Genomic DNA, 27,910 nt, shown 5'->3' on the forward strand with positions numbered 1-27,910 from the left:
ACACTGTACAAACTGATGTACATTTACATCGGGGCTGATGTAAAAAAAATTCTTTTGTGTGTCTCCTTTCACAGCCTCTCTGTTCTTGCCTGTCTCTGTCTGATGATCAGTTCACAAAACCTAACTAATTATTTATCACGAGCTGATCTTGCTATTTTTTTTTTTTTTAATTAACAATTTGGGAGTTTCTCCTTCGGTGCCTATTGTCCGCCGAGCTTCTCCTCCTCTCCCACCTGTGTTAGCAGGGAAAATCAGCCCCTCCCCATGCAGCTGAACTTGTTAACAGTGTCCTTGCCCGCTTTTAACCAGCGTAAATAGCTCTGGGATTTATTCAGGCACTGTGAATCGTCTCATCTGGAACAGGCATCTAAACTTTAGGCATTGTGTTTAAGCTAGCCACAGGCAGTCAGGCATCCCAGGGAGGAATTCTTTTGGCTGCCAGTTAGCTCTTTAGGAAAGAGCTAAAGCAACAAAGGGAGACAGAACTCTTGGAGATGTGTTTATGCACTTTTCCTACAAGAGGACAGCTTCATCTCAGCTTCATCCTTTTGTGTCTGTGTCTACCCTGGGGAGGTAGCACAGAATATACCACCCCTTCCGAGTGGTGCTTCCAGTTTTACAGATCTGGAGAGAATCTCTTATTGTTACACTGCAGTTTTTTTCTCTTCAGTTGTCTGCACGTGAGTTATTCCTAATTTACTTTGGAGTTTGTGAGAAAAGGAGCAGTCTCTGGGATCAATATTTTGCTTTGAGTGCATTTACTTTGTCATATTGACTTAATAAAATGAAAATAGGCAAAAATGAAAAGATTTCTTAAATGGTATTTGCTAATACTTCAGACATTGTTGAACGTGTACAGTATGCCTTATTTTTTTTCTGGTTTTTTTTTGGTTTAGTACTAAATGGCAAACCTGACTTCTAAACAAGTAGATGCTGTAGACACTATTTTTTCCTTATCCTCTATTGCTGACCTTGTAATAGGCCTATTAAGAAAGAGTCGGTGTTGATGACTTTAAGCATAGTCACAATTTATGAGATTGTTATCTCAGATGATCAAAATAGGCAGTGTTATTGTGCACTTTATGCTACAGTTCTGCTTTTGAGCTCAGTAAATGACTGGCTGCATTGTTATCAAGTATTTTTATCAAAGCCCCAAGTGTAGTTAATGTTTCAGTGGACAAGAATCTGATAGTATCAAGACCAGCACAAACATAGGAAAAAACATAGAATAAAGAGCTAGAAGATTACAGGAAATGTTGTACCGGTTTGAATAGCAGAGGTATAATATGCTGATTAACAGTCTAGGTGTCCTGCAACAGATCCATAAGAATCTCCAACAAGATCCATAAGAATCCAAGTATCCTCCAATCATTACAATGTGGGTGGTAGCTTGAAACCCCGGTAGTCTCTTCCTGAGCTGTAACAGAGCCTGGAGACAAACTGGGAAATCTTTTGCTGGTCTTTCCCACTGTGTTGGTTTCAGTCCAAGCATTAAAATCTTTAGTTTTCTGTCCTGCTTTTCTCTCCAGCTCCTAATAGTGACAGTCACACTTTCCTCCTGCCGTTTTTTCCTTGATTTCTTCTCCCCCTATTATTGCTCCAAAGTATATTCTACTGCCATATTTTGATTCCTTGGTATCATTGGTATCATGCTTGTCTTGTGGTCTACTTGCTGTATCTTCCTGTTAGAACATTATTTTTTCCTCCAGCTGTATATCTGATTGGTATTCACCACTTTAACAAATGCTTCAGTTTTACTCTCCCTGTGGACTTTCCTTTAAGAGTGTTTACTTCAGGCAAAGGATAGATTATGCTATCATGTTGTAAAATCCTAATAATACCAATAAATGCCTCTAATGGAATGTATTCTGTCCCTTTTTTACTAGAGTACTATTGAGTAGATGTCCCACAGCAGTGGGTTTATTAGAAAGGAAAATCCAAATTAAGAAAAAAAAAAAAAGCAAGGAAAAGAAATACAGCTAGCTGTATGCTTTAGAAAATTAGAAATATCAAAGTCTATCAATCTAGAATCTGCTTGCAGTTTCCAGTTGCTCTGCTGGCAATAATGGGGTTACAGTAGTGTGAAAACTGAATCAATAAAATCAACCACATCCCCTCTGAGTTGTGGCGCATATTGCATGGCACAGGATATTGCACTGTATATTTCTCTTAATAAAACCAAGCCACTTTTGATGCAGTATAGAAAGGAGTCAGAAAACACTGTGGCTGTTTCTATTTTTAAGAGAAGGACTGACATATGCTGCTTGTATTTTGGTTGGAGTGTAGAACTATTGAGAATTGACAATGGTCCTGATGGGTTTCCTCTTTGTTTAGATCCACTTTGTGTTTTACTTCCCAGCACTGCTGCAATAAATGCTTTTGGTGATCTTGACCTTGGAAATCTATTGGAAGCCATCTGTGGCCTATACTGCAGCCCATTTGCTGCAGTGAGTGTGCTGCTGGGAAGTTACCCTGGTTTCTAGTGGTGTGTTCGGTAAAGACTGGAGACTCTCAGGTCTCTCTGCATGGAGCAGTACCCTCAAAAAAAAAAACAAAACAAAAAAAGTATTCCTGCCAGCACTGTACACATGCAGCTGTGAAAATTTAAGGTGGATTATGGAGAAGTAAATAAAGTGTTTAAGGTGCCCTCAGAAAAACAGATGATAGGAGATATCCAGTCTGAGGAGAGCTACAGAAATGTGGATAAATCTCTTCTGGCAAAGCTGGCAGGTGCTGCTGCTGGCAGGGCATTACAGGGAAGAGTTCTGGAATTCAGCTGGTAGGTCCCAGATGCTCTGTAAGGGTTCACAAAGTGCTCAGCTACACGTGCTTTGAGAACAGGCTGTGTTACCTGACCCTGTCCAGATTTCTACCCAGGCTAGGCTGCTTTTTTTCTCATTCTTTGTGTGTGATTGTTGGCTGCTGAAGGTAGAGAAGAAGGTCACACTGGTTGTTGTAGTTGCAGAGTTGGGCTTTTTGACAATTGTCCAAAGGTCAGGCTGTTTGTTCTTTTACTATCTGTCTTGAGTGCAAGTAAATAAATGAAACACATTGAGGCAGAAAATCCCAAAATATAATAGTTCAGGGTATCTTTTCAGATGAAATGGCACTTTATTCTCTTATAAAACCTTGCATAGAAGAGCATGAGGAAAACGTACCAGTTTGATTTCTTTTGAAAATACTTTCTTATGACTGCCAACTTGGAAAGCAGCCGAAAGAAGCAGGGGAAAACATTGATTGTTATATAGGACGTGGCAGATGAAGTGTCTTCTTTAAAGGAGGGGAAAGTTTCTCAATAGCTCTCCTCCATCTGTGCAAATTGCAAATTCTGTATTCTGCAAGAAAGCAGTTTACTATATGCTGTCCAATATTAATAAATTGAGTTATTGATGAAGGACCCAGGTCACCACGTCCACTGAAGGGAAGCCTGAGAGGCACAGTGTCTCGCTCAAACAGAATTGGGGGTGTTTTTTTGCAGAAGCTGTATGTTGTCTGAGATATGGAGCTCATACTGGTTCAGCACTTGAGATAATAAATCTTTTTCTGAAGATGAGGTCTCTGCATAATAGTGACAGCATAGTATTGAGGCTGAGATGGATAATGGTACTAAATAATCATCTCTTTTAAAAGAGAAATTACTTTGATGAACATTAACATGAATATCAGTGTAAGTACAGGGTGTGCTTAGTACTCTTTAACATGACCTTCATTTTGATAGCAGCTCTAATTAGGTAGGTTTTGTAGAAGCTGACTATCAGTTATGTTTGCATTACTGGAGAACAGCATGGATTCTGTTTATCTGCAGTTTTGTGACTTTAATTCTTTTTTTAAATCGCTTTTGTCTTCTACAATGAGCAGATGAAACATCCACAAAATATTGAAGAGTTCTCTGACACAGGTTCCAGGAGGAGAGTGCACTGACAGCTTAAGTCTACAGCACTCAGAAAGGGCCATCCAGGCTATTGCAGAGGAGGAAGAGGCATCAGCTGGGCTGCATCAGCTTCCTGAAGCAGTGTACTAAGTCTCTTGGACACTACTGCTGACATAGGGAAGAGGGATAACACTGGAATAACAGTCTGATATTTGAGGGATCCAGGCTTGTTTGACATGCATTCAGAGGTTTTGCATGTGATTTGGCTGTGCTTTACAATTATGTCAAGTTGATCAGATTGACCTAACAACAGTAGACTTCTCCAGCCAGCAGCACAATAATTTAGAGCTAGACTTGCTCTTTAGGTCCAATATCTTTCAAAGATGTTTCTTTGCATGAGCATAAAGAGGCTCACAGGGCAACATTAATTACTTCATGACATTCTTTTCCTTGCCTGTGCCCTCTTGTGACTCTTTTGTAAGTGTCAGGTTCATTCTGTTGATTTTACTCTTGGAGGGACAGTACGATTCTAATCCAAAGCTTTTTCTGCATCTTTCCTTTATTTGTGGAATATGTCTACCCTCATCTTTCCCTTAAAACCACACCTGATCTGTGTAGGGGAAGTGTAAGTTTAAGTTTGAGAGAGGATGAAAAGCTGCTATGGAATATAAAAGTTCCTAGTTATTTGAAATGGCAAGTTGGGAGTTCCTCTTTATTTTCTAAGGTAGCTTTAAGCTATGTTGGGGTCACATATGCAAATTCTCATTTCAGCTGTTAGTTCTAACAATCTACTCTTTCTTAGTACAAGTTCAGATTCCCTTAGTTTTTGATACTATTAAATTATGAGGCTACAGGGAGGAATCCTGTTAATGAATAACATTTTTCACTGCTGCTAAGATTCTGTGTAATGGAGATATGAAAAAGCCATGTTTGGGTCTACAAACATTAAGGAGGTTTGATGGAAATGGATAGAAATTGCTGTTTAAGGAAATATTCCTGCATTTTTCATTTTAACTCTAGTTTAACAATCCCGTGTCTAAATGTCATGTACCGCCTGAATGTAGATGAGTCGTGATTTCTCCAGAAAATGTAGAAATAGTTCTTTTGGGATTAGTTAAAAATTTGGTTTTTGTTGTATGTTGTTATGCATCATCTTTTATTTATCAAAATGTAATTTGATGCTTCCATTCCTTCTCTTTTAGCCTACAAGGAGTTAGTAGCTGAAGGACATTGATATTGTCAGCTGTAAGGTATTTTTTTCTCCAAGCATAAGAAGAATAGTTTGGAGACAGGTCGCATGGCTCTGAGAGCTGTTCACAATGGCTACAACACTGTTAAAACCCAAACAATTTTTCAGAACTCTTGCAGACTAGGATTAGAAGAAGAAGGGAATGGAGGATTGATGAAAGGGAAAATATGAAGTGACTGAAGTCCTACTCTCATTACAAACAGTTGCTCTTTTGTTTTTTCTATTCAAGGTCAATAAGTACAAAACATTGGGTTTGCTAATCAGATGAGACCTTCATTACTTTGTTTCGGACACCAAGGCACACATCATTTTTAGCTGCAAAAGTCTGTGGTTTTACTTTACAAAGTTAATTGGAAAATTTGATTTTAAAAATAATAATTTAGAAACTTATTTTTTTAAAGAGCAGATGAAACATCCACAAAATATTGAAGAAATATAAAATATGACAAGAAAGGTGCTAAATTTCTCCAGCTTTGAATAAGAGAAAATATCTTTAAGAACTGACCAAATTATTTTTAAAAGTTATGCCTAATTTTAGCAAAGATATTTTCAACCCAATAATCTGTAAGAGCAGAGTACAAAGTTGAGCACAGCAGACAGGGACCATTGAGCTCCTGGAGTTAAAGCTGCATTAGTGTTTCTATTACAGTCTTGTGTATTCTGCAAGATAAAATGGTTATAGTAATTGGTTCCAGACTGAAACATAGCCTGAAAGATTGAGACCTGAGATCACAAGTTATACTTTTAGAAATGTATTCTGGGAATTGCTTAAACTACTGTGGTTTGTTTATGTTATGCTGGATTCCCAAGGTCCCCATTAAGGTTCACAGTTGCATTAAAGGCAATTTTGCATAAACAGCTAGGCACAATACCCATACAAGTTGTTTGTAGCCTCATACCCTCAGCTGAAGGTGTGGTTTCAATAGGTGCTTGATCCTCCTAGATCAGGATTAGTGTGTTACTGAAACATGGGACTAAAATCCCATTTGGCATACTGAGGTCCTTCAGCTCACCAGGAGCACAAGGATCAACCTGCCCATCCTGTATCTGTAGGGACAGCTTTGAGGTCCTTGAGGGCTGATAGCACCATTGGCTGCTGTATCTTTGCTCCTTGGCTGTCCAGGTTGACTCAGAGGAAGGAATAACCTATTCACAGAATCATTTAGATTGGAAAAGACCTCTAAGATCATTGAGTTCAACTTTTAACTGCTCACCACCTTGCCAGCTAGACTTTGGCACAAAGTGCACCATAGCACAGCTATTCCACACCCTCTCCTTTGGCCCCCATCCTTGCTTGTGCACTGGCATGATTCTCCATGTGCAGCAGCCTGAGCAGTGGTGTCATGTGAGCCAAAAGACATGCAGTGCTTCTCATTTGAAACCTGGGGCCAAGGTGCAAGCTAAGGAACAAAGCAAATTGTTACCTTTGTTTTAGACTCTCCACAAAGCTCTTTGGGTTATGTTTGGCTCGTGCTACCTGATCTGTGCATTTTCTGTGCCTGAGCAGAGCACCAGGATAGGAATATCTGTCACATTCACTATGTGTCCTTCAGGAAAGTAGTCCTGGTTCTTTCCTAACTTGGGGTTTTAGTTTAGAGGTTATTGCCTTTGGGATTACTGCTTTCTTGGACTGAAGAGAAATAGGCTTATGGTGTCATTATTGCTAAAAGCAGGACAGGTTCTCCATGCCTTGTTCTGTTCCTGGCTATATCTTGAGGACAAAGGCGTTCATTTACCCTCACCATCTGACAGTGTTGTATCAGGAATGTAATAGCTTTGAGAGGAAAGAACTGAACTTCACATTGATATATTTTCTAAACTATTATTTTCAAAAATGAGCATGAAAACACTTTCTTTTTCTGGTGTGAATGAGATGTTACTGTCACATTTGGCCTGAGGTATTTATGATTTACTCCACAGAATCAAAACCAAGTTTATAAAGAGTTTGTCACAGAGCCTCAGGTAGTTAGTTATCCACTTGCTGCTAAAAAAAGATAACTGATAGGAAGAGGTACACAGAATTTTTAGAGGGAGACAGACATCTATATGTAAGGGACTGTGTTACTAGAAACACTTGTCTTTTCATACTGTTAGAATTTTGAAAAGTTTTTTATGCTGTGTGTATTAGTTCTTGCGAATTACTTGCCAATTTAATATCAGCAGCTTCTAAACAGTAAGTAATTGCTTATGATAATGAGAGCAAACTAATTTACTGGAATATGTTAATATTCACAATACACTTTAAAGCAGCAGGGGTATTAAAAAAATACTACTCTGTTGTTTAATTGCAGTGTTTAGGTTGCATTGTTATTACAAATGCTGGCAATATCATCAGAAAGCCAGCTTCTCATTGAATAGCCTCCTTACTGAGACTCCAGCAAATGAGTAGGTAGTGTCCTTTGAGAACTAAACAGGATATGATCAAAACCTTATGGACTTAGATGAGTCTTAATTTCTGATTAATATTTATTATGTGAATAGGCAGAGAGATTTCTTATGGCTTTTAAAATTTAACTTAATATGTTTTAAGTCAAATAGCATTCAGTTCCTATCTGAATATTTGTGTGTCTTCAATGGAATCAATATTTGTGTGAGATGCAAAAACATACCTAGAAATGTGTTTTATGTTACAGAAATGCTGTAAGAAAATAGTGTAGTGCAGGAGTCCTCAAAACTTCCAAGTTGATGTGCTGCAGTTCATTCTGCAGGACTGGTGTTTAGTGTGTTTGAAATGTAGTTTTCTCCTTATTTTCTTGGGATATGTTTTGTTTTACTTTGGGTTGAGTTTTTTTGAGCAAACTGAGAAGAATGCTTATTGAAAAATGTGTTATTCTTGAGCACCTTATTTCACAGAATTATTTTCCACATGTGTTGGTATTGCTTAGTTTTGAAGGATTCTTGACATCTTTCTGTATGTCATTATAAAGTACTGTATCAAAGTAAGGCTTCCCAAACTACTGAATACTCATCTTCACTTCAGGGTGTTAAAAGCAATCCTAATGTCCTCCAGACCCAGACCCTTGGGAGTGAGTGGCCTACACAAAATCACTGCACTAATTAGGCTGGGTTAGTCTTCAGAGGGTGATTAACTGCTCACCTTTCTTGCGTGCAGGAGTGAATTAAGTTACACTGATAGCACTGGGTATGGAGTGTCAGAGCCAACACTTGAGTTAGTCCCTGGTGAGATGACTGAACACTTTGGAGCCCAAAACTCTTGTCAAGTTCTCTCCAAACATTGTTGTGGAATGCAGTGGTTAAACCAGGCTCTCTGATTACTTAACTGTGTAACCCAGTGAAAAGCATTAAGATGCATGTTTTTCACTGCAGCTCTTTATTCTCTGAATCTGGCAGAGAATTGTTGCTTACAAACAGCAGCATAAGGACTTCGCAAAGAAGAATGACAGCAATTATAATAATGACAAAGCATGTAATGTTTCTGTGCCAGGCCTCAATTGAAAATCTATTATGTAGTAGAACAGAAAGAAGTGGGAAGGAAGTGAATTGGCCCAACCTGGCCCCTGTTAGCTATTATTATAATGGTCTAATAACCTTACAGATTCAAGTACAAATACAGCTGTGTCTGTGTGCCCCTATTAAACACTGTTTGTTTCATGCACAGATTTGATAATGTCAGTAAACACTGATGTTCCAAAGTCAATCCTTGGGATAATGACTGCAAAAACTCTCCAAACAAAGTATCATTTGTAGCTGCTTGCTGGTTCTTATTTTCAAGCTCTTTTGAGACAACCAAGCAGACACTTATATCATGTTCCTCTTTTACTGATGCTTTTTGGAGGTTTGAGTGCATATAATGCTGGAGAAGACTATCTTTGGCTTTAAAACTTGGTTTGTATATAAACTAAAGTACCCTGAAGTTTTGTTCATGCTTGGAATTAGGGAGATGGTACAAAGCCTCAAGACTGCAGTCAACGTGCAACTTGCTCATCAGTCCTTCCCCATGCCAGGTCTCCTTCTGAGATGCCTCTGAACAGCTGCTTCAGGGGTGGATTCATGTGCTTCAGGGAGGATTGGTGTTTTTCCAAAGATTTAATCTCTTGCATTTTATTTGATTTCATTTTTGTAACAAGAAAAATAGTTGCTATTTTTGCCTTTCAGCATGTAACATCTCTAAGAAACTTATAGTCCATGTCTGTCTATTGAAAAAAATTCAGAAATGCTGCTACAAGAATATTTTTGTCTGCTAAATATTAGTAGTTGAGTAATTAGTAGGAGAACATTTATGCCACAGAACTTCTTACTACTCTTCACTATCTTGGCAAACAAGCAAAATTAAACTTCATTGCACATTGCCCATAATACAATTATCTGTTCTCAGCAGAGACTCCCTCTCAGCAATCCCTGTAATTTGTGTTGTTGCCAGTACCATCTTTCTGCTGCGAGCAACATCAACATCTTAACTTAGTCCAGCATCTGACATCCTTGGGCGTGGATCATTTTTCAGTGACTTTAGCAGGCTTGCAGTTAGCAGTGCTTTCATTTTCAGCATGCTATACCTTTCTTCCAAGAGAAGTTTTGGCTACTTTTGAAAGCTCTCTAAGGATTTTTCAAGATTAAATTATGTGATGCACAATTTAGCAAGGAACATAATATAAACGTCACTTACAAATAACTAAGTTAATGCAAGACTGGATAGCTGGAATATTGTATTAGTAAGAAAGCCAATAAGAAATAAAGACTTTAGCCTAGAAGCATGCTAGGCACTTGCAGCCAAGCTCCTGTCCATTCTAACACTATTAAATGACTTAACTCCAGCTATTTGAAATGTTTTGATCCCCATTTAAAGAACAGGGGGGGTATTTTTAAAGGTTGCTAGAAAGGCAACAGCACTTCTGAGAATCAGGATACTGCTGTAGATGCCTGAATAAAAACATAATTTCAGGCACTAACGTTTTGCATGAAATAATGACTTACAAAAAATTATCGTTCCTCTGACAAGAACATTGCCTTTTGATGGACATTTACAGAGAAAATTTAATTTTTTTTCTTTTATCAGTTTTTGGCCTATGTGCACATCTGTGCAGAGCTACTTTTGTGAGGGATGCCCAGGTCGTAGTTTCTATCTTCAACTTACTGGCTTCCCAGCTGAGTCAGCAAGCTTGGAAATTCTAACAGCTCAAGTTACTTGGCTTAGGGAATTTTTAACTTTTGCCAGGTATCTGTTGAGTTAGTAAAGTCCCTGGAATAGAAGCACTGAATGATTTCACATAGGGCACCAACAGATGGTGACAACATTTGGTGTCTATCAACCTGCATAGTATTTGAGCTAATGTCCTAGTTCCTGCATCCTGTTACAAATCCCTTCAATTTACCAGCCCTTTCTCCATGTTCACTTTGGATTTGGACCAAGTAATAAGCCATAAGAAGCAAGTCAGTGAATGTGCAGGTAGTTTATTCTAATGGAACTGATTGCAGCTGTGGTTAAATTGAAGTTTAGGCCTTGACAATTCCTGATGTCAGGGGTATGGAGACTGGAATAGTCCTATTGTCTTCAAGAGTACTTGACTTTACTGACTTCAATCTGACATCCTTAAATGTGTTGAGGAGCACATTTAGTGCAGGTCTCTCTGTGTGTAGCTGCAGTGTGAACTGCAGGCTGGGCTAGGGGGGCCAGGAACCCAACCCTGAGCCCAAGTGGGACCAGACACTCAGGGACAGCAGGAGCCAATTACATGGAGTTTGGTGTGCTTGGACTGTGACATTATAAAAGCTCAGGATCCCTCCTTGAAGGCACCAGATTGTGCTATTATTTTATTTTATTTATTTATTTATTTTACTAGACTATTTTAAAGCTCTGGAGGTCTGGGACTGATACAGGAAGCCACGTGTGGAGCTGGGAAGGAGACATGGTGTGCTTGTGTGAGCATGGGGAAGGGTCTCTGCTCCCAGCTCAGGGGGTGTGAGGGTGACTCCAGAGTGGCTCCTGGATGGTCAGACAGGGAAGTTTCCTTAACAGTGCCTTTACATTTTATCTGTTTAGAAATGCTTTCAATCCATTGCCTTCTCATATGTGTTTCTCAGCCACACAATTTCCACTTCTGGAGACAGCATTTAAGAAATTTATCTTTAACTATATGTTGACAAGGTTGTAGGAAGAATAAAACCTTCCCTTATTTATAGATATGTGGCTTTTAATTTCCATCTGACTTTTTGGCAACCTTTAAGAATCAAACATGTTGTATCCTTGTTAATGTTAATAGAGTTTTAATGGATTAAAATGTTTTATGTTGAGTGCAATATGACATTTAAAGCAGGCTTTAATTTCCAAAATATCTAATTTTCCACCCATCTACATTGAATAAAGGTCCAAGGCCCTAATATGGAATTACTTACCTTACATTTCATACAGAAATGTTTCAAATTGATTTTAAACAGCATCCATACTGGAAAAGTAATAGGTAATAGGCAGCCCATAAAATTTTTAAACTGAGAGAATCTGGAGAAGAGCAATGATTTTATTTTATCACTCTGTGTCAGGTTTGTGTTTGACTGTATCCTTTTATAAAATAAATAGTGATTTTTTTGTCTAAGTGAACATATTTATGAGTTCAACAAACCACAGAACTTTTTTCTGTGAATGTTTCAAAGCTAACAAAAATAATTTTATAGAATCAGTGCCATAATTCTAACAAGTCCATTGACATTCACTTAATCAAGTAATGTTTTGGTAATAAGTCAGATGAACAGATACTTCTTATTTCTGTTCTTTTAGGAGTCCTTTCAGCTACCTCTTGCTTAGCTAAGGGCTTTCTCAAAATTATATTCATTTTAGACACAATTGGAGGCTCTTAGTTCAATGTCCCTACTCAATCTGAGTAGCACTTTACTCCAGTTAAGTGCTCTAATCTAAATCAGTGGGGTCTTTTGAGGTGTAAGATACTACTTGATTTAAAATATTAAAATCACTGTAGTTGGAGAATTCCTTAAATTCTTTGAAACTTTTCTTATAACTATTTCATTTATGATGCTAAGGATGATGCTGACTTGGAATACTGATGCTAAGCTGTGTCACGGTTGTTCTTTATGGATATACATATTTGTTGAGCCATTGTTACTCAAAAAATTTAGTTGTTTGTCACTTTCTGACCCTATTTAGCAATAGAGCTCAATATCAACTGGGGAATTTAAATAACAAAAACTTTTGGAACAGGAATGGAGTATTTTTTTCACCCACTTTATTATTCATGGAAGGTAAAATATAAGCAACAGTCCAAATACCAATGCCATAGACTGGAAGAAAGGAGAAGTAGAAAAAGGAGTGGTTTTCTTAGGGTTTTTTCCTGTGGTTTGAGGAAAAAGCTTTGCTTGTTTGTTAGTACCCTGAATCTTCAACAAATGCCACTGGAAAGGGCAGGATGCTCAGCGTGACTTGGGATTGAGCTGGGTCTATTATCACTTAGACCCTTACCTGGAGACACCTCTTAGGCACAGTTGAATGTAATAAACCACACACAGCACTGGTTTATAGATCTCTCTGAAAAAAATTGGGTGCAGGGTGATGAAAAGTTCTGTAGGCTCTGATAAAGCAAATCGGGGTCACCTTAGTGCTTTGGGAAGAGGAGTTCTATAATGCAATGTAAAATTGTGCTTGAATTAGTAGTAGTCAATACTGGTTTGTTGGTTCATTTAAATTAGTCGCTCCAGCTGATTGAGTTGGTTGAGGTGTTGGAATGATGTGGCTTCAGCACCTCTCACCGAAACATTGGACTTTAGAGCTCAGCTACAGCACAGTGATATGTGGGTTCCACAAAAGGCTGTCAGGACTCTGGTAGACATTTTCTATCTGCTTTATTTTCCTCAGCATCTTTACCTGAAGAGAGAAGATGATATCTCTAATGACAATATTAACAACAAAACCCAGAAATGATCTTTGTCAATGCTGCTTTGGTCAGTGAGTTTTGTTACAGTTGCTCTGGAAGAAGGGAAAATCAATGAATGAAATCATGGAATTACTAAGGAATTATGCTGTGCAGTTTGTGACCTTACAGGCGACAAATGTTAAGACTGTTTGTAACAGTCCTAGTTTGGGCATGCAGTCAGATGGGTACAAGGACCTAACTAGAGATTGTTTGGAGTAGCAACCAATTTCTGACCAAAACTTTGAACTTTTATCAAGGTTTGCCAAGCTTGGTCAAAGGAACACCATCAATATTCTCCTAGATCCTGTTATCCACAAATCTAAGAGAATCTGGCCAGAAAATAAGACATCCATTCCTACTCTTGTGGCTCAAGCTCTTTGCAGAGCTACAGGCAATAATCCCTTTGAACATTTTTCTCTTTCCCCATGCAATACACCTCTTCTGCTATTAAATAGCCTGTTGTTGCTCTTGCAGGAGAGAAGTTACAATCCATATTCAGGCTCCTTCCCAGATTTGTGGTACAGAGTATATCAGAATGCCTTCAGGAAGCATTCAGTTCAATCAGGACTTTAATTTGAAATACTTCTTCCAGCAGCTCTTTCCATCTCCTTCCCATGGTTAACCCTAATGGCCGTCCCCTCCTCACCTCAACCCTGTGGCATATATTCTCTCTTCTGTGTACATAATTAATAACATCAAAGCCTAGGGAGATGCAATACAGAAGGGTTGTATTTCAATCAACCAAGTGGACTCTTTTGAAACCTTCTCCTCTCCCTCTCTTCCTGGCATTTCATGTTTCTGACTTGAAGCATTCCTTCCTTTACCTACCTTAGAAAATCTGTACAAATATACATACAGAAATTTTGTGTATTTTTCTGAATTTCAGCTTGTGTAGACTGAAAATGCATAGATGAATATGTAAACATAAGTATTAATGGAGATTTATATGCTCCTCTGAACACAGTAAATATAATTAATACCTTATATAGATGTTTGGACAATCATGTTTTTATATATGTTTCCATATTTTAAATTCTTCATTCTTAGTAATTATTACTAGCCTACACAAATAGTCTCACTGGATTCAGCAGGTTTATCAATGCAAGTAATTACTTACCGATGGGAATAAGGGGGTTCACATTGTAGCCCAGAATGAAGTACTGATAAGATGCAGAAAGAAGAAAATTACATTATTGGATAATTTCTTGTTACTAGCAGTCCTTACCCTTCATATTTTTAATGATAGTTAAAAATTGCTTTTCTATTAATCAAAGTGTGGTTAATAGTTTTCATTACTGAAGTTTACAGTTCAGTCTTCAGTGTTTCAGTCACAGAGTGTGACGGAGTCGTAGTTTATGAGGGTCCAGAGCTAAATCTAACCATTGCATTCACTTCATCAGCACTTGAAACCTGATGTGAATGTTGAAAATAAACATTATACTATTTACATTATATGGGATAAATGGAATTATGTACATTACCCTTCAGTGCAATATATGTTAAACTCAAAATTGGAATGAACATGAGGAAGGAAGAAAGCTGTTGATTTGAGCTAACTATTAAGCTACATCAAATGTGACTTCAGAGCAATAAATATTGAAAAGAGTTGCAGTCATAAACAATAATAAATACTATGAATGGGTTCTAAACAAAATATTTATCTGCTTAATACTGTAGAGGTAAGCAGATGTCCTTGAGTTGCTGCCAGACTGTGCTGAAGTGCTATTTCATCGAGATGAATTTTGTAAACAAGTAGGCCTTCAGAGACCCAGGCCATTAAAAAACATTACTGTATCTTGACCACTGGCATTTTGTTACAATGGGAACTGTGCTTTCATGGGTAAGAGTTTCAAAGAGCTGTGTGGACATTTTTCCTAAGCATTGTGCGGATGCATGGAAGCAGAAAGAATTATGCAGTAAATTCTGTGGCTGAGAGATATAACTGGCATGTTACAAAGTTGCCTGCTTACAAGTACTGTGCTGATGGCATTGCTATTCTTGCCATTATAATTCCTCTGCTTTCAATTCTCTGGAGATGAGAAACCACCAACAACACAGTGCCACAAGCTAAGGGAGATGGCTGGGGTTTCGTGACAATGTTCTGAAAGAGAGGCAGAGACATTATGAGGTTTGTCAGAGAGCATAAAAGCCCTCATGAAGCAAGTGAATTAGGCTTCTTCTGTTTCTTACCATATCCAAAACTGATAGTAAGGAAGGTTGTTTCCAACAACTGCTCCGTTTCTAGCTTTTAATAGTTAATGAGAGGTCGGGCTATAAACTGAGATCAATCCCAGAGTAATAAATTTTACATTATTATATTTGTCTTTCTTGAAATATAAACACCAGAGGATCTATTCTCAAATGGCTTCCGACCCATTTTTTCCATAATTAATACAGGAAATTTGAAGAACGTGACTCCCTGTGCAGCTCAGACAGAGGCAGATCAGTATTCATCAGCATGGATTAATTAGTCTTTCACCAGACACACAGTTACTTCGAGGAGCTACAAAATGGGCAGTTATAAAGGAGGGAAAGTGGTCTCATAAAAACTCATAAGCCACATGTTCTTGTGAATAAGAGATACTTTTTTTTAAACTTTGATGTTTATTCTATGCAGTTTAAGATTTACAGCTAGATTTATCCAGCTCCACTGACACTGACCTTGCCTTCAATGCGGCAGCAGTATGGAATGAATTGCACTTCCCTGGTTGATTTGAAGGGCAGTACTTAACAAAAAAATGCAGCAAATATTCACTCTGAATAAGAGCAGCAGAGCCTCTCATTGTTCAGATCTGAAGACTTACTTCTGGGTCATTGTATTCAGTATGACTCCACCATGCTTGGCAGGCTTTTTCTTTGTCTTTTAATTGGGTAAACACTTCTGTTACAACCAAGAAAAGGAGAATTACGCACTGCCACTTAAATCTTAGGGACTATTCTAACAGCTCCATCTGTGGCATTGAGGTGTAAGGAGTTGTTTTTTCTTAGCCTTCTCATTTTTGTTACTTATAAGAACCTCATTCATGACCTGACACAATGTTTTATGAAGTCAGCAGAAAGGCTGTCATTGTTTTTAATGAGCTTTGGCTCAAGCCCTTGGTTTTTCATCCACACAGAACAAATCTTCACTCCAGACAGCACAGTGACATAAACTCCATGAAGGTCCCAACTCATCAGTTGGAGGTTTGAAGTCAACAGTAGCAGCAAAGAGGAGAACTTGAGGACCATCAGCAGTGATATTACCTGTCTAACGTGTCTTTGTTTCGGGATGTTTTGTAACTGGAGATTAATGACACACAGCAGCTTCTTGTACATTTCAGACCACTGCCTAGGAGGAAAGCAAGGATAGGAGAGCAGAAGGAGGGTTTTGTCACACACATTCCTAAACCAGACTCGTTTTGCCCATTTTCATTACCAATCCCTGGCGGAGCCCCAGTCTTCACTACGCTTGCAAAACTCTTTTTATAATAAAGATAAAACCTGATTTCACTTTAAGTGTAAGTGAAATCTTAAATAACAGACCTGCTATTGTCTTTGTCTTTGCTGAAGAAGTTGACAAACTCTCCTGAAACACATGCTGGTTGGTATTTTGGCATCAAGAGGAAAGCCAGCAGATCCATTTGAAGCACAGTGAAACTATCCCACAAGTTTATTAATGAGATTTATAGTGACTTTAGTGGTATGCACTGTGCATAAATTATTACAGATTGAAGGCACTGCCAAAAATCCCTTATTAATAGACATGTAATTCCGTAAAGCAAAAGTGAGGTTAGAAATAAATATATGAGATTTTTTAAAAGACCAAGTGTCCTTTTTGCATTATGATTGACACAAAGCAGTCTTGCTCAGCAGTACAGTAAGATTTTGAGACATCTGGGAATTGAACAAGTGGTGCAAGTGTACAGGCCTTCAGTCCTTCTTGGCTTTGGCTTTAAAAGTTCACATGTTCAAGAAATTTTAGATTTTAGAATCATGGAATGGGTTGAGTTGGAAGGGACATTAATGATTACCTAATTTCAACCCCATGCCATGGATAGGGATGTCACCCACTTGATCAGGGTGACAACACTGATCTCCACAACTTCTGTTGACAAACTGCTCCACTCCCTCACTACCGTCTGAGTAAAGATTGTTTTTTGGTATCTAATCTAAATCTTTTCTCTGTTAGTTTAAAAGTATTCCCACTTGTCCTGTCATTAGCTATTTAACAAAATAAATAAAATGTAATATAAACAGATAAAATGCAATAAAACTGAGAGTAGCCTCGCTTTGAGACACTTTAGGACAGAGAGTAAAACTAGACTTCTGTATTTAAAATGAATTAACCTTTGTTCCTAAGCTTTGACCTAGCCTCATGGAAAAGGAGCAGATAGCTTGTAGTGACTTTTCCTATGGAAGATCAAGTGAATGCACAATTTGCCTGCTCTGTGCTGTTGCTGATAAGATACAAGTTTTAAATGGAAAATGTCTGGATATGCTGCTATTTTAATTCTGAGGAAATATGCTGGTGATGAAGTTAAGTACCTGAGTGCTAAGTGGTTTTGGATTACATCACTTGTTTCAAACAAATTATAGATTTTGTAAGTGCACCCTGGATATAATGTGTAAAGATTTCCATTTTTAAAAGATGTACATTGAGCATTATGCAAATAAGCCATTGCTTACTCAGATGGTAGAATAATCTCTTTGTCCTGACATGACAAGTAAAGGATGTTTTCACTTGTTATCTGTCACAAGATGATAAACCTCACATCTCTAAAAATCTTATCTGAATGTATTTGTTAACATCTTGCTTTGCTGGCCACCATCATGTATCATTTTCATTGTGTGACTAAGTAGTTGCATTTTTTTTTGTCAGCCACTGGAATTACTTGATTTCTCCACATAGGTCCAGTTGGGGAAAGCATTTGGTTTAACTCATCCCTGTTCTACACATCACAGAAATATGTTCATCAAGCATAAGCTTAAGAACTCTTCCAAACAGATATGCATTTCTGAATCAGAGCTATGGTATTTCAAGTTGTTTCATTTGCAATTAAGTTATATTCAGTGCTGATTGCACAATATAAAACCCACTAATATTTCACTTGCTGCGTAATTTTTAGAGATAAAGACCTCTTCACATTGAAATACAGCCATTTACTGCCAGAGAACCTGATTTATGTAGGGCATATGATTTCCACGTGCATTTGCACTGGTGCAAATAGGCTGATTATATTTATTTCTTTTTTTTTGTTTGTTTTTTTGTTTCTTTTTAACAGCGGGGACAACGTATATCTTTAGCAAAGGTGGTGGACAAATCACTTACACGTGGCCTCCCAACGACCGGCCGAGCACGCGAGCAGACAGACTGGCAATAGGGTTTAGCACTGTGCAAAAAGAGGCTGTGCTGGTGCGAGTGGACAGTTCTACTGGCCTTGGAGATTATTTAGAGCTGCATATTGTAAGTATCAGCACCAAAGGCATGAGATTTCTTCTTGTCTTGGTTGTTCTTGCATTTGTGGGGGTTTACATTTATTTTGTCGGAGTGTGATTATAGCAGTCAATGAACCTTGTGGGGTCAATAGCAAACTAAATGATACTGGTTTATTGTATATGATGTTGTACAGGGTCTCAGACATACTCAAAATGCCTTTTTTTGCTACAGTGCTACTTTTCATGGCTTTTCAATTAAAAATTATACAGAAATATTACCTGTACAGATAGAGCAGTTTATTGCAGTGTAATTACATGGAACAGAATTTAGCAGTGTTAGATGAAGGTATATCTATCCTGGGGGATTTAATCTGGAATCTAACAGTGGAATTGCAGTGTATCACAGCTGACTGCTTATTGTTAATATTAGAATTTGTCCTCTGATTTCACCAATCTTTTGTGATGGTAAATCTTAAGCAGAAAGAAAGACTGTCAGGCTAGAAAGTCTTAGCGAGTCTTTCAGCTGCCTTAAAGCAAGGAACTAGCAATCAAAATTGAAAGCATATGGAGTTTTATGGCATCATAAATAAATGATCAATTGAGAAAAACATAACTAGAGCAGTATAAAATTTTGTTGTTTAGATTAGTCTGAACTTTGTTAATGTGTTAGTTTGATTTTTATTTGAGAAGGTCTCTGCTTTCAGGAACAGTTCCTTTTGAATGAAATTACTTATTGATCTATAACCAATTACACTTTTACCCTCAGAAAACATTCAGCAGTGATCATTTCTAAAATTAGATGGGATTTTGGTATTCAATCTTCCCAGATTCCTTTTTCTGCAAAAGCACTCGTACATTGTGGATGAAGGTGATTTTTTATTTATTTACTGGCTTGAGTAAAGAACAAAGAAAGAAAACCTTGAATAAAATTCAGAGGTTGTCTATACCCTTATCTTACATTGAATCACACGGATGAAGTAGTTGGCTGGTACTGTGCAATCTTAGCTTGAAAATATGAACAAAGCACTTCTCCCAGGTGACAGAAAAATTGAGAGCCTACATATTTCAAGGCAAGTATTGTGTTGCTAGATAGAATTTAAATATTTACTTTGCAAATACCACGTACCTTGTTGTAATTTACTTCTTTATTTGCGATCTCAGAGCAAACCCAACCCTCTGTGGTCAACAGAGTTACTTCCTTCTTACATTTTTTTTCTTGTTCATTAGCATACAAAGGAATGACTTTCTTGTAATTTTACTATACCTGAAGTCTATAAAAACGATAATATTTGTTTGCTCTTCCATCTAGCTATGATATTTCTATTTTAAAGCAAACATTATGTTCATTAACGATTAGTTTGGAGATGAAAAATTATTGCCTGCTCATAAATATTTGTAGTTTTTAATTTTTTTTTCCAAATAACTTTCTTATACCCATGCTGTAGCAAAAGATGGTAAAAACAAAAAAGAATAATTGAAAATTTTCTATGGTCAGAAACAATGCCAGCTTAATAGGGATGGGGAAAATGGTAAATTATACTTTAGTGGTTCTTTTGAAATTTCTGTGAAGAAGCAAAACCTTTTATCATCCTGCTCTGTGAGGTGATATTGGCCTCCCCCTGCTGCCTTTGCAAGGGACTTTGGGAACCTCCCTGAAGCCTGTTCTGCTTCAGAGCAAAATGGTAACTGAGTGAAATTTCACTGGAATGAGTTTTGACCTCTTGAGAGCAGCTTCAGAGTAGTCTGCCCCTAGAGTGGAGACACTGAGGGATTGACCTGAAGTCCTAAGACATTTGGCAAGGACTTTTATAACAGTTGTCAGTGATAGATAAAACTTGGAAAACTACTGGGATATAATTTCCTGGAATCTAATTCAAATCAGGTTAGTATTCAAAGGGAAGTTGAAAGACAGTATTTTCAAAAGCAATTTTGACACCAAAGACCATATATCTCATTAAAGTCAGCTGAGCTGCAGATACTTCTGAGAATTTTACCTGAGATCCATTTTGGCTCAGAAAGATATTTTGAGATCTCACAGTTCTAAAAATCAAGAGAACATAGAAACAGGAAGGTCTATGTATGTGTTATACTTGAAAAAAATAGTTAATTGGACCTAAATGTTTCCATATTGGCATCTACTGTGTTAAACCAGTTGTAATAAAAATAGTAGTTTTGTCACTCAAAACTTCCTCCTCCTTTCACTGAGATATCAAGATGCCACTAGGATGTTGTCTTATCTACTATGCAACCAGAAACAGGTTATGGATAGTGGAAGGAGATACTACTAGAAGGAGGGAAGTGTTTAATTCTGCATGTTTTTTGCATGTACCCACTCACCAGTGAATATGCATGAGTAAAGAGTGCCTGTGTACCTGGAGATTCACTGTGCATGGATAATTCTCCTCTGTGTAGTGGCAAAAAAAGTTGCTTTGAAAAAATTTAGATTATAGACCTCACTAGCATGTTGGGGAGGGTGCTTGAGAGCTTTGAGATAGTTAGCTCTTAACCTTCTTCATTCTAGAAATGGAAGAGAAAATTACAAGTTAGATTAGGGTATTTCAGTGTGTGTTTGCCCTCTTTATTATTCTACTTACTTAAAGACAATGTAAACCTAATAATGAAATCAAGCTTGGAACAAATTCCGATATTAAAAATTGTTGCTTGGTCATCTGAATCACACTTTTGGTGTTAGGTTAGGAACATATTTATTTAAAGCAATCATTTAACCTCTCCAAATAACCATTTTTATCATAAATACTTTTCAAAATGTATAGTCTGCATTGCTACCAGATGCTTAACAGTTCCAGTGCAAATATTTTAAATTCCAGGAGAGATTATTATAAGACTCCACCTATACTGTAGCAGCATAAATATGCTTGTGTGTATGATACAAACAGTAATTTGGGAAAGGGTTTTTAAAATGTTTTAGCCATCCAGAGCTGCAGGAATTAGCTTTCATTTCAATCATTTGGTTTCTCATATGGAAGTGGTCTCTTGTGCTGTCTCTGCTGGGAGATCTAGTTCAGAGGAAATAGATATCCTACCTAAAAGTCTACTACCTCTCCTGTTGATGGTTAAATGAAGGACAAGTAGCTGTGACAATTGCTGCAATCTTCCTTTTTTTCTTCTTTTCATGACAAAGTCTGTATCCATCTCCATGTCACATGGAAAAAGGCAGCAGCTTTTCATGCAGTGCTCAATTAATCACCATGTGTACTCCTGCCCTTAACTTTTTGTCTGACTTTTAGTGCCCTTAGGTAATTCTGTCAGTGATTCCTGTTCCTACCTCCACGTCTCTTCCTACCCTGTTATCCCACATCATTAGATAGCCAAGTGTACAAATATATGAATGTCATTGTTTTCCACAGGCACTCTGCTGTTGCTACCTTGTATTTTTAGCTTTCCTATGGTGAGGTACAAAGTGAAGTTAGACAAAGACATCATGTCAAAGGGCTAAGGAGTCCTGTTAAATTGCTCTTTCTGTCAACACTGGTAGCATAGGAAGCTGTAATTCTCCTGTGTTGCACAAGGGGTATTTGCACTGTTTCAGAAGAAGGATATATTTCTATCAACAGGCTCCAGCCATTATAAAAATATGTAATTATACCATGTTTTCATCTTTCATTGTTAAAATGAGAGACTTTATAACAAAATGTAACATTTTTTAATGACTGATGGAAAGAATCGGCAGTTTCTCTTTTTTGAACATATCTTTGTCTCTTTGTTTGAAAATCAAAGTATTTGTGGAGCACAAAGCGGCTGTTTTTATGGTGATAGCTGATTTTGAAGTTAAGAACAAGAAGTTTGTATGGAGCATAAGGCCAGCAGAGAATTTAAAAGTATAAAGCTTTGGCATTCCAAAGAAGACACACAGCTTAGGGCACATGAAGATGAACTGATCACTTCTCCTAACTCAAGCAGGATGAGAATGTATTAATTAGTCTCATTTACAGGTATGGATCTGCTGAATTATGTGAAGTGATGATCATTCTCATAGGAAACATTCAGACGTCTAAAATAAGGAATAAAGCAGATGTGGCAATGTTTTGAATGTTATTCTAACCCTCTCTGGGAGAAAAGTGGGGCGAAATGCCCTGTGATTTCAGTGAGAGACAGTCTATACTTAGGATATAGAAAACATATCAAAATAAAAAGAAATAAAGCTCAGGATAGATGTCAGTAGGCATTTTTTGTTTCATTCTATGTCATGTCACTAGGAAAAAATATTTCCGGGGAAATGCTAACCAATAAGATTAATACTGTGATGATAAAGCATGGGAAACTGCTTCAAAAGATTTCCTAACACATTGCCTGAAAAAGTAGGGTATGGTTAAAACAGATGGCATCAATATATGCAAAGCTCAACACAATTAACCTGAAATACTGTGAAGATGCTGCATTACTGGCATGATGGATTAATCAATATTGTCCTTAGACTTCTAAGGTGTGTTTGTGAGGCCTTCAGAGTTACAATTAATGACTGAGGTGAACAGTCACAGGAACAGAAAGATTGTATGTCTTACAGAAAATAGAGTTTTGGATCGTGAGTAAACTCAGTTCATGCTCTTTGTCCCAAATATTAACATGCTACATATATTAAAATATATATTGTAGAAATGTTTTTTTTTTTAATTTTATTTTTTTTAAACTTTCAGCAAGTTTAAAATGAGTATTATTGCCTACTCCCCTCCCTCTGTCTCTTGGTTATACATATGCAGTACTCTGCTACACCAGGCTTTTAATAGCTGACTTTGTTAGACTTTATTGTACATATCCATAAAATATGGATAATTTCAACTTATGCAAGTATAATGACCTTCCCTCAAGTGAACAGAAGGAGAAAAACTCAAGTAAGGATCAGAGTTCTGTGTTTGAGTGTACCAGGGAAAGAACTGCAATATTTTATGATAAATGCATTTGTTATTCTCTTTTGAATACTTCACATGTCTTGGGCTTAATGTCTAATGGAAAGTCGATTGATTTTTATTGACTTGGTTGTATTTGGATCAATTCCTAGAGAGCTGGATGTACTTTCAGTGAGATTGATGATAAAAATACCTTTGCTTTTAGTGGTTTGTATTGGAGCTAATTAATTTCCCCAGGAAGAGTTTAATAATATTTAAAATATAATACTTCTAGAATATGATTTCTTTTAATAATCATAGTGCAAATCTAGAATTCCTTCGTATTATATCATACCTATAGAAAGCAAAAATTTGTATATTCATGAAATAGTAATGAGTTTAAAATTGAATTATTCACATCCAGGAAGAGATTTAAAAAAAAAAAAAAAGGCAGACCTAGTTTTCAGAAATCTGATATTTTAGAAGTGCTGAACATGCACAACAGTGGCTAAAGTCAATGGAAGCTGATTGTAGTCAGCACCTCTGAAAACCAGGTCATCATCATAGCAGCGAAGTGGGCATCAGGGATCACTTTGGAGCCCTGGAAAGACTTTAGACCATTATGTTTATCACAGTTGTGGTTTTTAATATTCTTCTACCTTGGAGTACAAGAAAGTTTCATAAGGCTGATGTTATCTAATTCTGAATTCTGGTTTTATTTGATATTTCTTTATTATGCTTATAGATGCAATATTTATTTGCAAATTTTTTTTCTTCCTTTATATATGTGAATGTAAAATGCTATAGGAAGTTTAACTATCATGGACAGTGATTGTTCTATTTGGGGAACAAAAGTCTCAGCAACCAGACTATATGTTAACATCTAAACTGGAAAAAAATTACTATGGAAGAAGGATTTCTGGACTTGCTTATGGTTTGAATAAAAAAAAGCAGTGCAATCAAAGCATACTCATTTATGGGACTAGACAGGTAGGTGAGAATGCAATTCAATGCACACAAACATTAAGTTAATTAGAATGGAAGCAATGAATTAATCTAGGGAATTTGTACTAAATGCAGCAATCATTTACCTCGCTGATCAGGTTAAAGATCTAACTTTGTAGGAAAGAAAATAAATGAATCACTGAGATGGTCAAGTCATGCTTTGAAACCATGCAGTTAAGTTATTCTTCTGTATCAGCAGAGACAAAGATTAAAAAAAGCTCTGAAAAGGGCTTCTATTATATAAGCAATTTGTTAATGCCTCGTCTTGAATACTCTGCACAATCTGTTATTGCACATTGAGCAATAGTGGTCTGTCCTTGCCATGAACAGGCCAAATTGCTGAGGGAAGGTTATGGAAATGTGCTAATTCTGGCACAGAACAGACTGATACCTTACTGTATGAAAAATATGAATGAAATTTGTACAGCTGGTAATTAAGTAGTTTGACTCTGACTGCCATCAGGGAGCACTGCAAGGAGAAATCCTGATGTTTTTTGGAAGGTCCAATATACCAGTGTGGTAGAGCTGATCTCCCAGACAGCTGCCTGGTTCCTCAGCCTAGAAATGTGCTTGAGGGAGGCAGCTCCTTTCTTTTTCTTTCTCTGTCTTGGAATAAAATAGCAATTTTTGCTTCCGTCTATCCTGCAAATAACTCCTTTATACATCCTGCTCCTTTTGTGCTTTTGGGAGAATGCAAGCTTCCTTCCCAGAAAAGCTTGCTGTGTAACGGGGTTACCACCTGCCAGCCCCTTGACCAGAGAAAATTGCACAGGTAGTAGGACCCAACTTCCCAACTAAAACACTGAGTCAGGGGCACAGTGCTCCAGGCCTTAACAATTATGAACCTCTTCAAGTGTTTCCTTCTAGAAAAGGTGTAAAGCCTGGCTGAAGGTGTGTAGATCTTTAAAACACTTCTGGTGGGCCAACATAGATCAGAACCAGCTGAAAACAATACCAGCTGTGGTATTGTATGAAGTTATTGTACAGATCAGATAGTGGATTCTAAATTCTCTTCTGATCCCACATATCTAAAAATTACATTGGAAATTGAATCCATCTTTTGGCAGAACTGCTTAAGATCCAGAACTTTGGTACTGAATTTGATGGCAACTCTTCCTATGACTTTATTGTTGCAAACTGTGCATAAATGGAACCTTAGATCTGGGACGAGGAGAGAACATAAACATGGAACTTAATTTTCTTTCTGAGTTTAAAAAAGCACCAGGATTAGGAATAGAAGGGGTTTAGCCTGGGTCATGTTATATTAATAACAAAACTCCGCATTTTTAAGAATTCAAGTGCACCAATTTGGAAAAGCAAGCACAACCAAACATATTTAAGCAGCACACACTTAAAGAAGCTCGTGACCTCTTCATAAAGCTCCTCTAATTTTTTATATAGTCACTTTTTAAGCTCTGAAGTGCTCTATGGATTACATGCAGTCATATTTTCAAGGATTATTTCCTTCTTTTCCCTTTCACTTGCTTCCCAACTTGTTCTTCTGCCACATCCTCGAACACAAATTTGTGTGTTGTGCAAATTCAGCAGTCCTGATGAATCCCAGTGAAAACATCCAGGGGTCTCAGGAATCACATACCTTTTCTTTCCCATGAAATGAGGCATAGGAAGGAACAGCAGAGTCACCTCAGGTGGTGACTGTGTGGTGTACTCCCATGGAAGAACTTCTTGATGAGACCCATCGATAAGTTCCGCTTAATTAAAAAACAAAAGCAGCAACAACAAAGCAAATAAGCACATGGCCAGAATTAGGAGGTATATCCTTGGGTGTCAAGGCTTTTCACATATAGCTAACAAATTTCTAGCTTCAGAAAGGAGGACACAGGAATTAGTTTATGATGTACAGATAAATCTGCACTGTCTTGCCTCCCACCTTTCCTAGTTAATGTTATCTCTTCTCATTGATGTTTTAGATCCATCACAGTCTAATCACATGTAATTCTAAATTCCTGGTGCTGGCTACTAGCCAACATCCTTCTGCATGAAGGTTGCAGATATTTTAATAACTTGGCACCAACTCTCACAGAACGTTGCCATGTATAAAAAGTGCCAGTGAAAAATTTAGCAGGCATTTTAGCAACTTTATTAAGATTAAAAGGATACTTGACTATTTGAAGTAGCAGAGCTATTGAGGTGTTCACTGTAACCTGGCTGATCATCCAAATGAAGAAGGAACTGAAATACAGGAAATTATTGTTACTATTTGGAGAATGAGAGCTCTGGATAACGGAGAGTAAAATCCAAGAGCAGGCTACTTTTGTCCACTTACCCTTTGGGGGTAATATTCTACTTATTATATTTTGACATAGATATAATAGTATTTCTATTATATGCTTATATATAATAAGCATATACAGTTTTTTATACCTAGTCAGGTAAGAGACTCAGCCCTGATTAATATTTCCAAGCTTATTCCTGCCTAGTTCTTGTCTAACTTTAGGGAAGCACAAAAAGAGGGGTTTGTACTCCCTCCTCCCTTCTGGGCATGCTTAGCTCAACACCATGTGAAAGGAATGTGTACCCAGTGTGTCAGAAGCCATGACAGTGCAAGCTGGAGACAGGTTTCAGGCACTTTGGGCTGACAGTGTGTGATTTGTTAAAAAAAAAAAAAAAAAAAAAGAAGAAAAAAACCAGACTGGAGCAATGGCATCAAGTTCAGCATATCCTAGAGTATGCTTTTAGCTCCTAATGGCAGCTTGAATAAGGGACAGTGACTCTCAGACTGCTATTGACCCAGTGAAGAAGGGCCAGGTTTGCACAGGACAGGTCAGGGTTTGTTTCCTACAAATGAAAGCCAGAACCCAAGATCTGGCCTATTAATTCCCTGTCTTTTGAATTTATGAGCCCAAAGTGAGGATGAGGATGAAGTGTACACTGCAGCACAAAGTACCAGTGTAGTGGTTTTTCTGTGGATATGCAGGATGAACACTATTATTTTTGATACCAGTGAGAGTGATTAGCCTATTGATGTGGAACAAGATGAGGGCAAAAGTGCTGCTGATGACCTGAACAGATTCTGATCCTAACTCCAAGTAATTCTCATCCCACCACTTCCACTATTGATTTGTTTGAAAATATTGCAGAAATATGAATAAGTACGAGCAGGATCTGCATCAAACCAGAAAACTACTGCTGGAAGGTGAGGTGAAGAAGCAATTTTACAGAGACTTCTGCTTTTCTTCAGTCATTTGTTTAAGTAAACATTGCTAATATAGTTAATCACTTTGTGCAAATAAGGAAAGCTCATCTTAATACTATTCTGGTTTTGTGAGATACTACCTTAATTGTAACTCACAATTAGTTAATTAGACTACTTACTTAATTCAGGTATTGCTATGTGAAGCCTGTGTCATCCTCAAATTGAAAACTTCTTTTCATATTTAATGCTAGTTTGCTTTTCTCCTTCTAGGCTGTTTCATGGTCTTGAGCCTTTCTCCCTGTTTTCTTATACCACTGTATCAGTGAGGAGGAACTGGAGAAAAATCACTGAATGACTGTCGCTGTCGAGGCAGGACAGGAATGAGAAAGCTGCTGAGAGTAAAAAACTGATTTATTCAAAATACACTGCTCTTTTATACAGAACAAATCCATTGGTCCTGAAGTGAAAAAACCCACAGCATTGGTGCAGAGT

The 27,910-nt window shown here is 37.5% G+C and overlaps 1 protein-coding gene across 20 annotated transcripts in view; it reads left to right on the forward strand.

Moving 5' to 3' along the window:
* The window catches only part of NRXN1 (neurexin 1), a 676,327-nt gene that overhangs the window by 449,501 nt on the left and 198,916 nt on the right, over nt 1-27,910 (forward strand). For all 20 annotated transcript variants that reach the window (XM_077781934.2, XM_085577079.1, XM_085577093.1 and 17 more), the window contains one exon: nt 18,259-18,440. In XM_077781934.2, coding sequence (XP_077638060.1) covers nt 18,259-18,440 — 182 coding nt within the window. The remainder of the gene's footprint in view (nt 1-18,258; nt 18,441-27,910) is intronic.

This window comes from Lonchura striata, chromosome 3, assembly GCF_050655825.1.
Source record: "Lonchura striata isolate lonStrDom1 chromosome 3, ASM5065582v1, whole genome shotgun sequence".
In the NCBI taxonomy this organism is placed as follows: domain Eukaryota; kingdom Metazoa; phylum Chordata; class Aves; order Passeriformes; family Estrildidae; genus Lonchura; species Lonchura striata.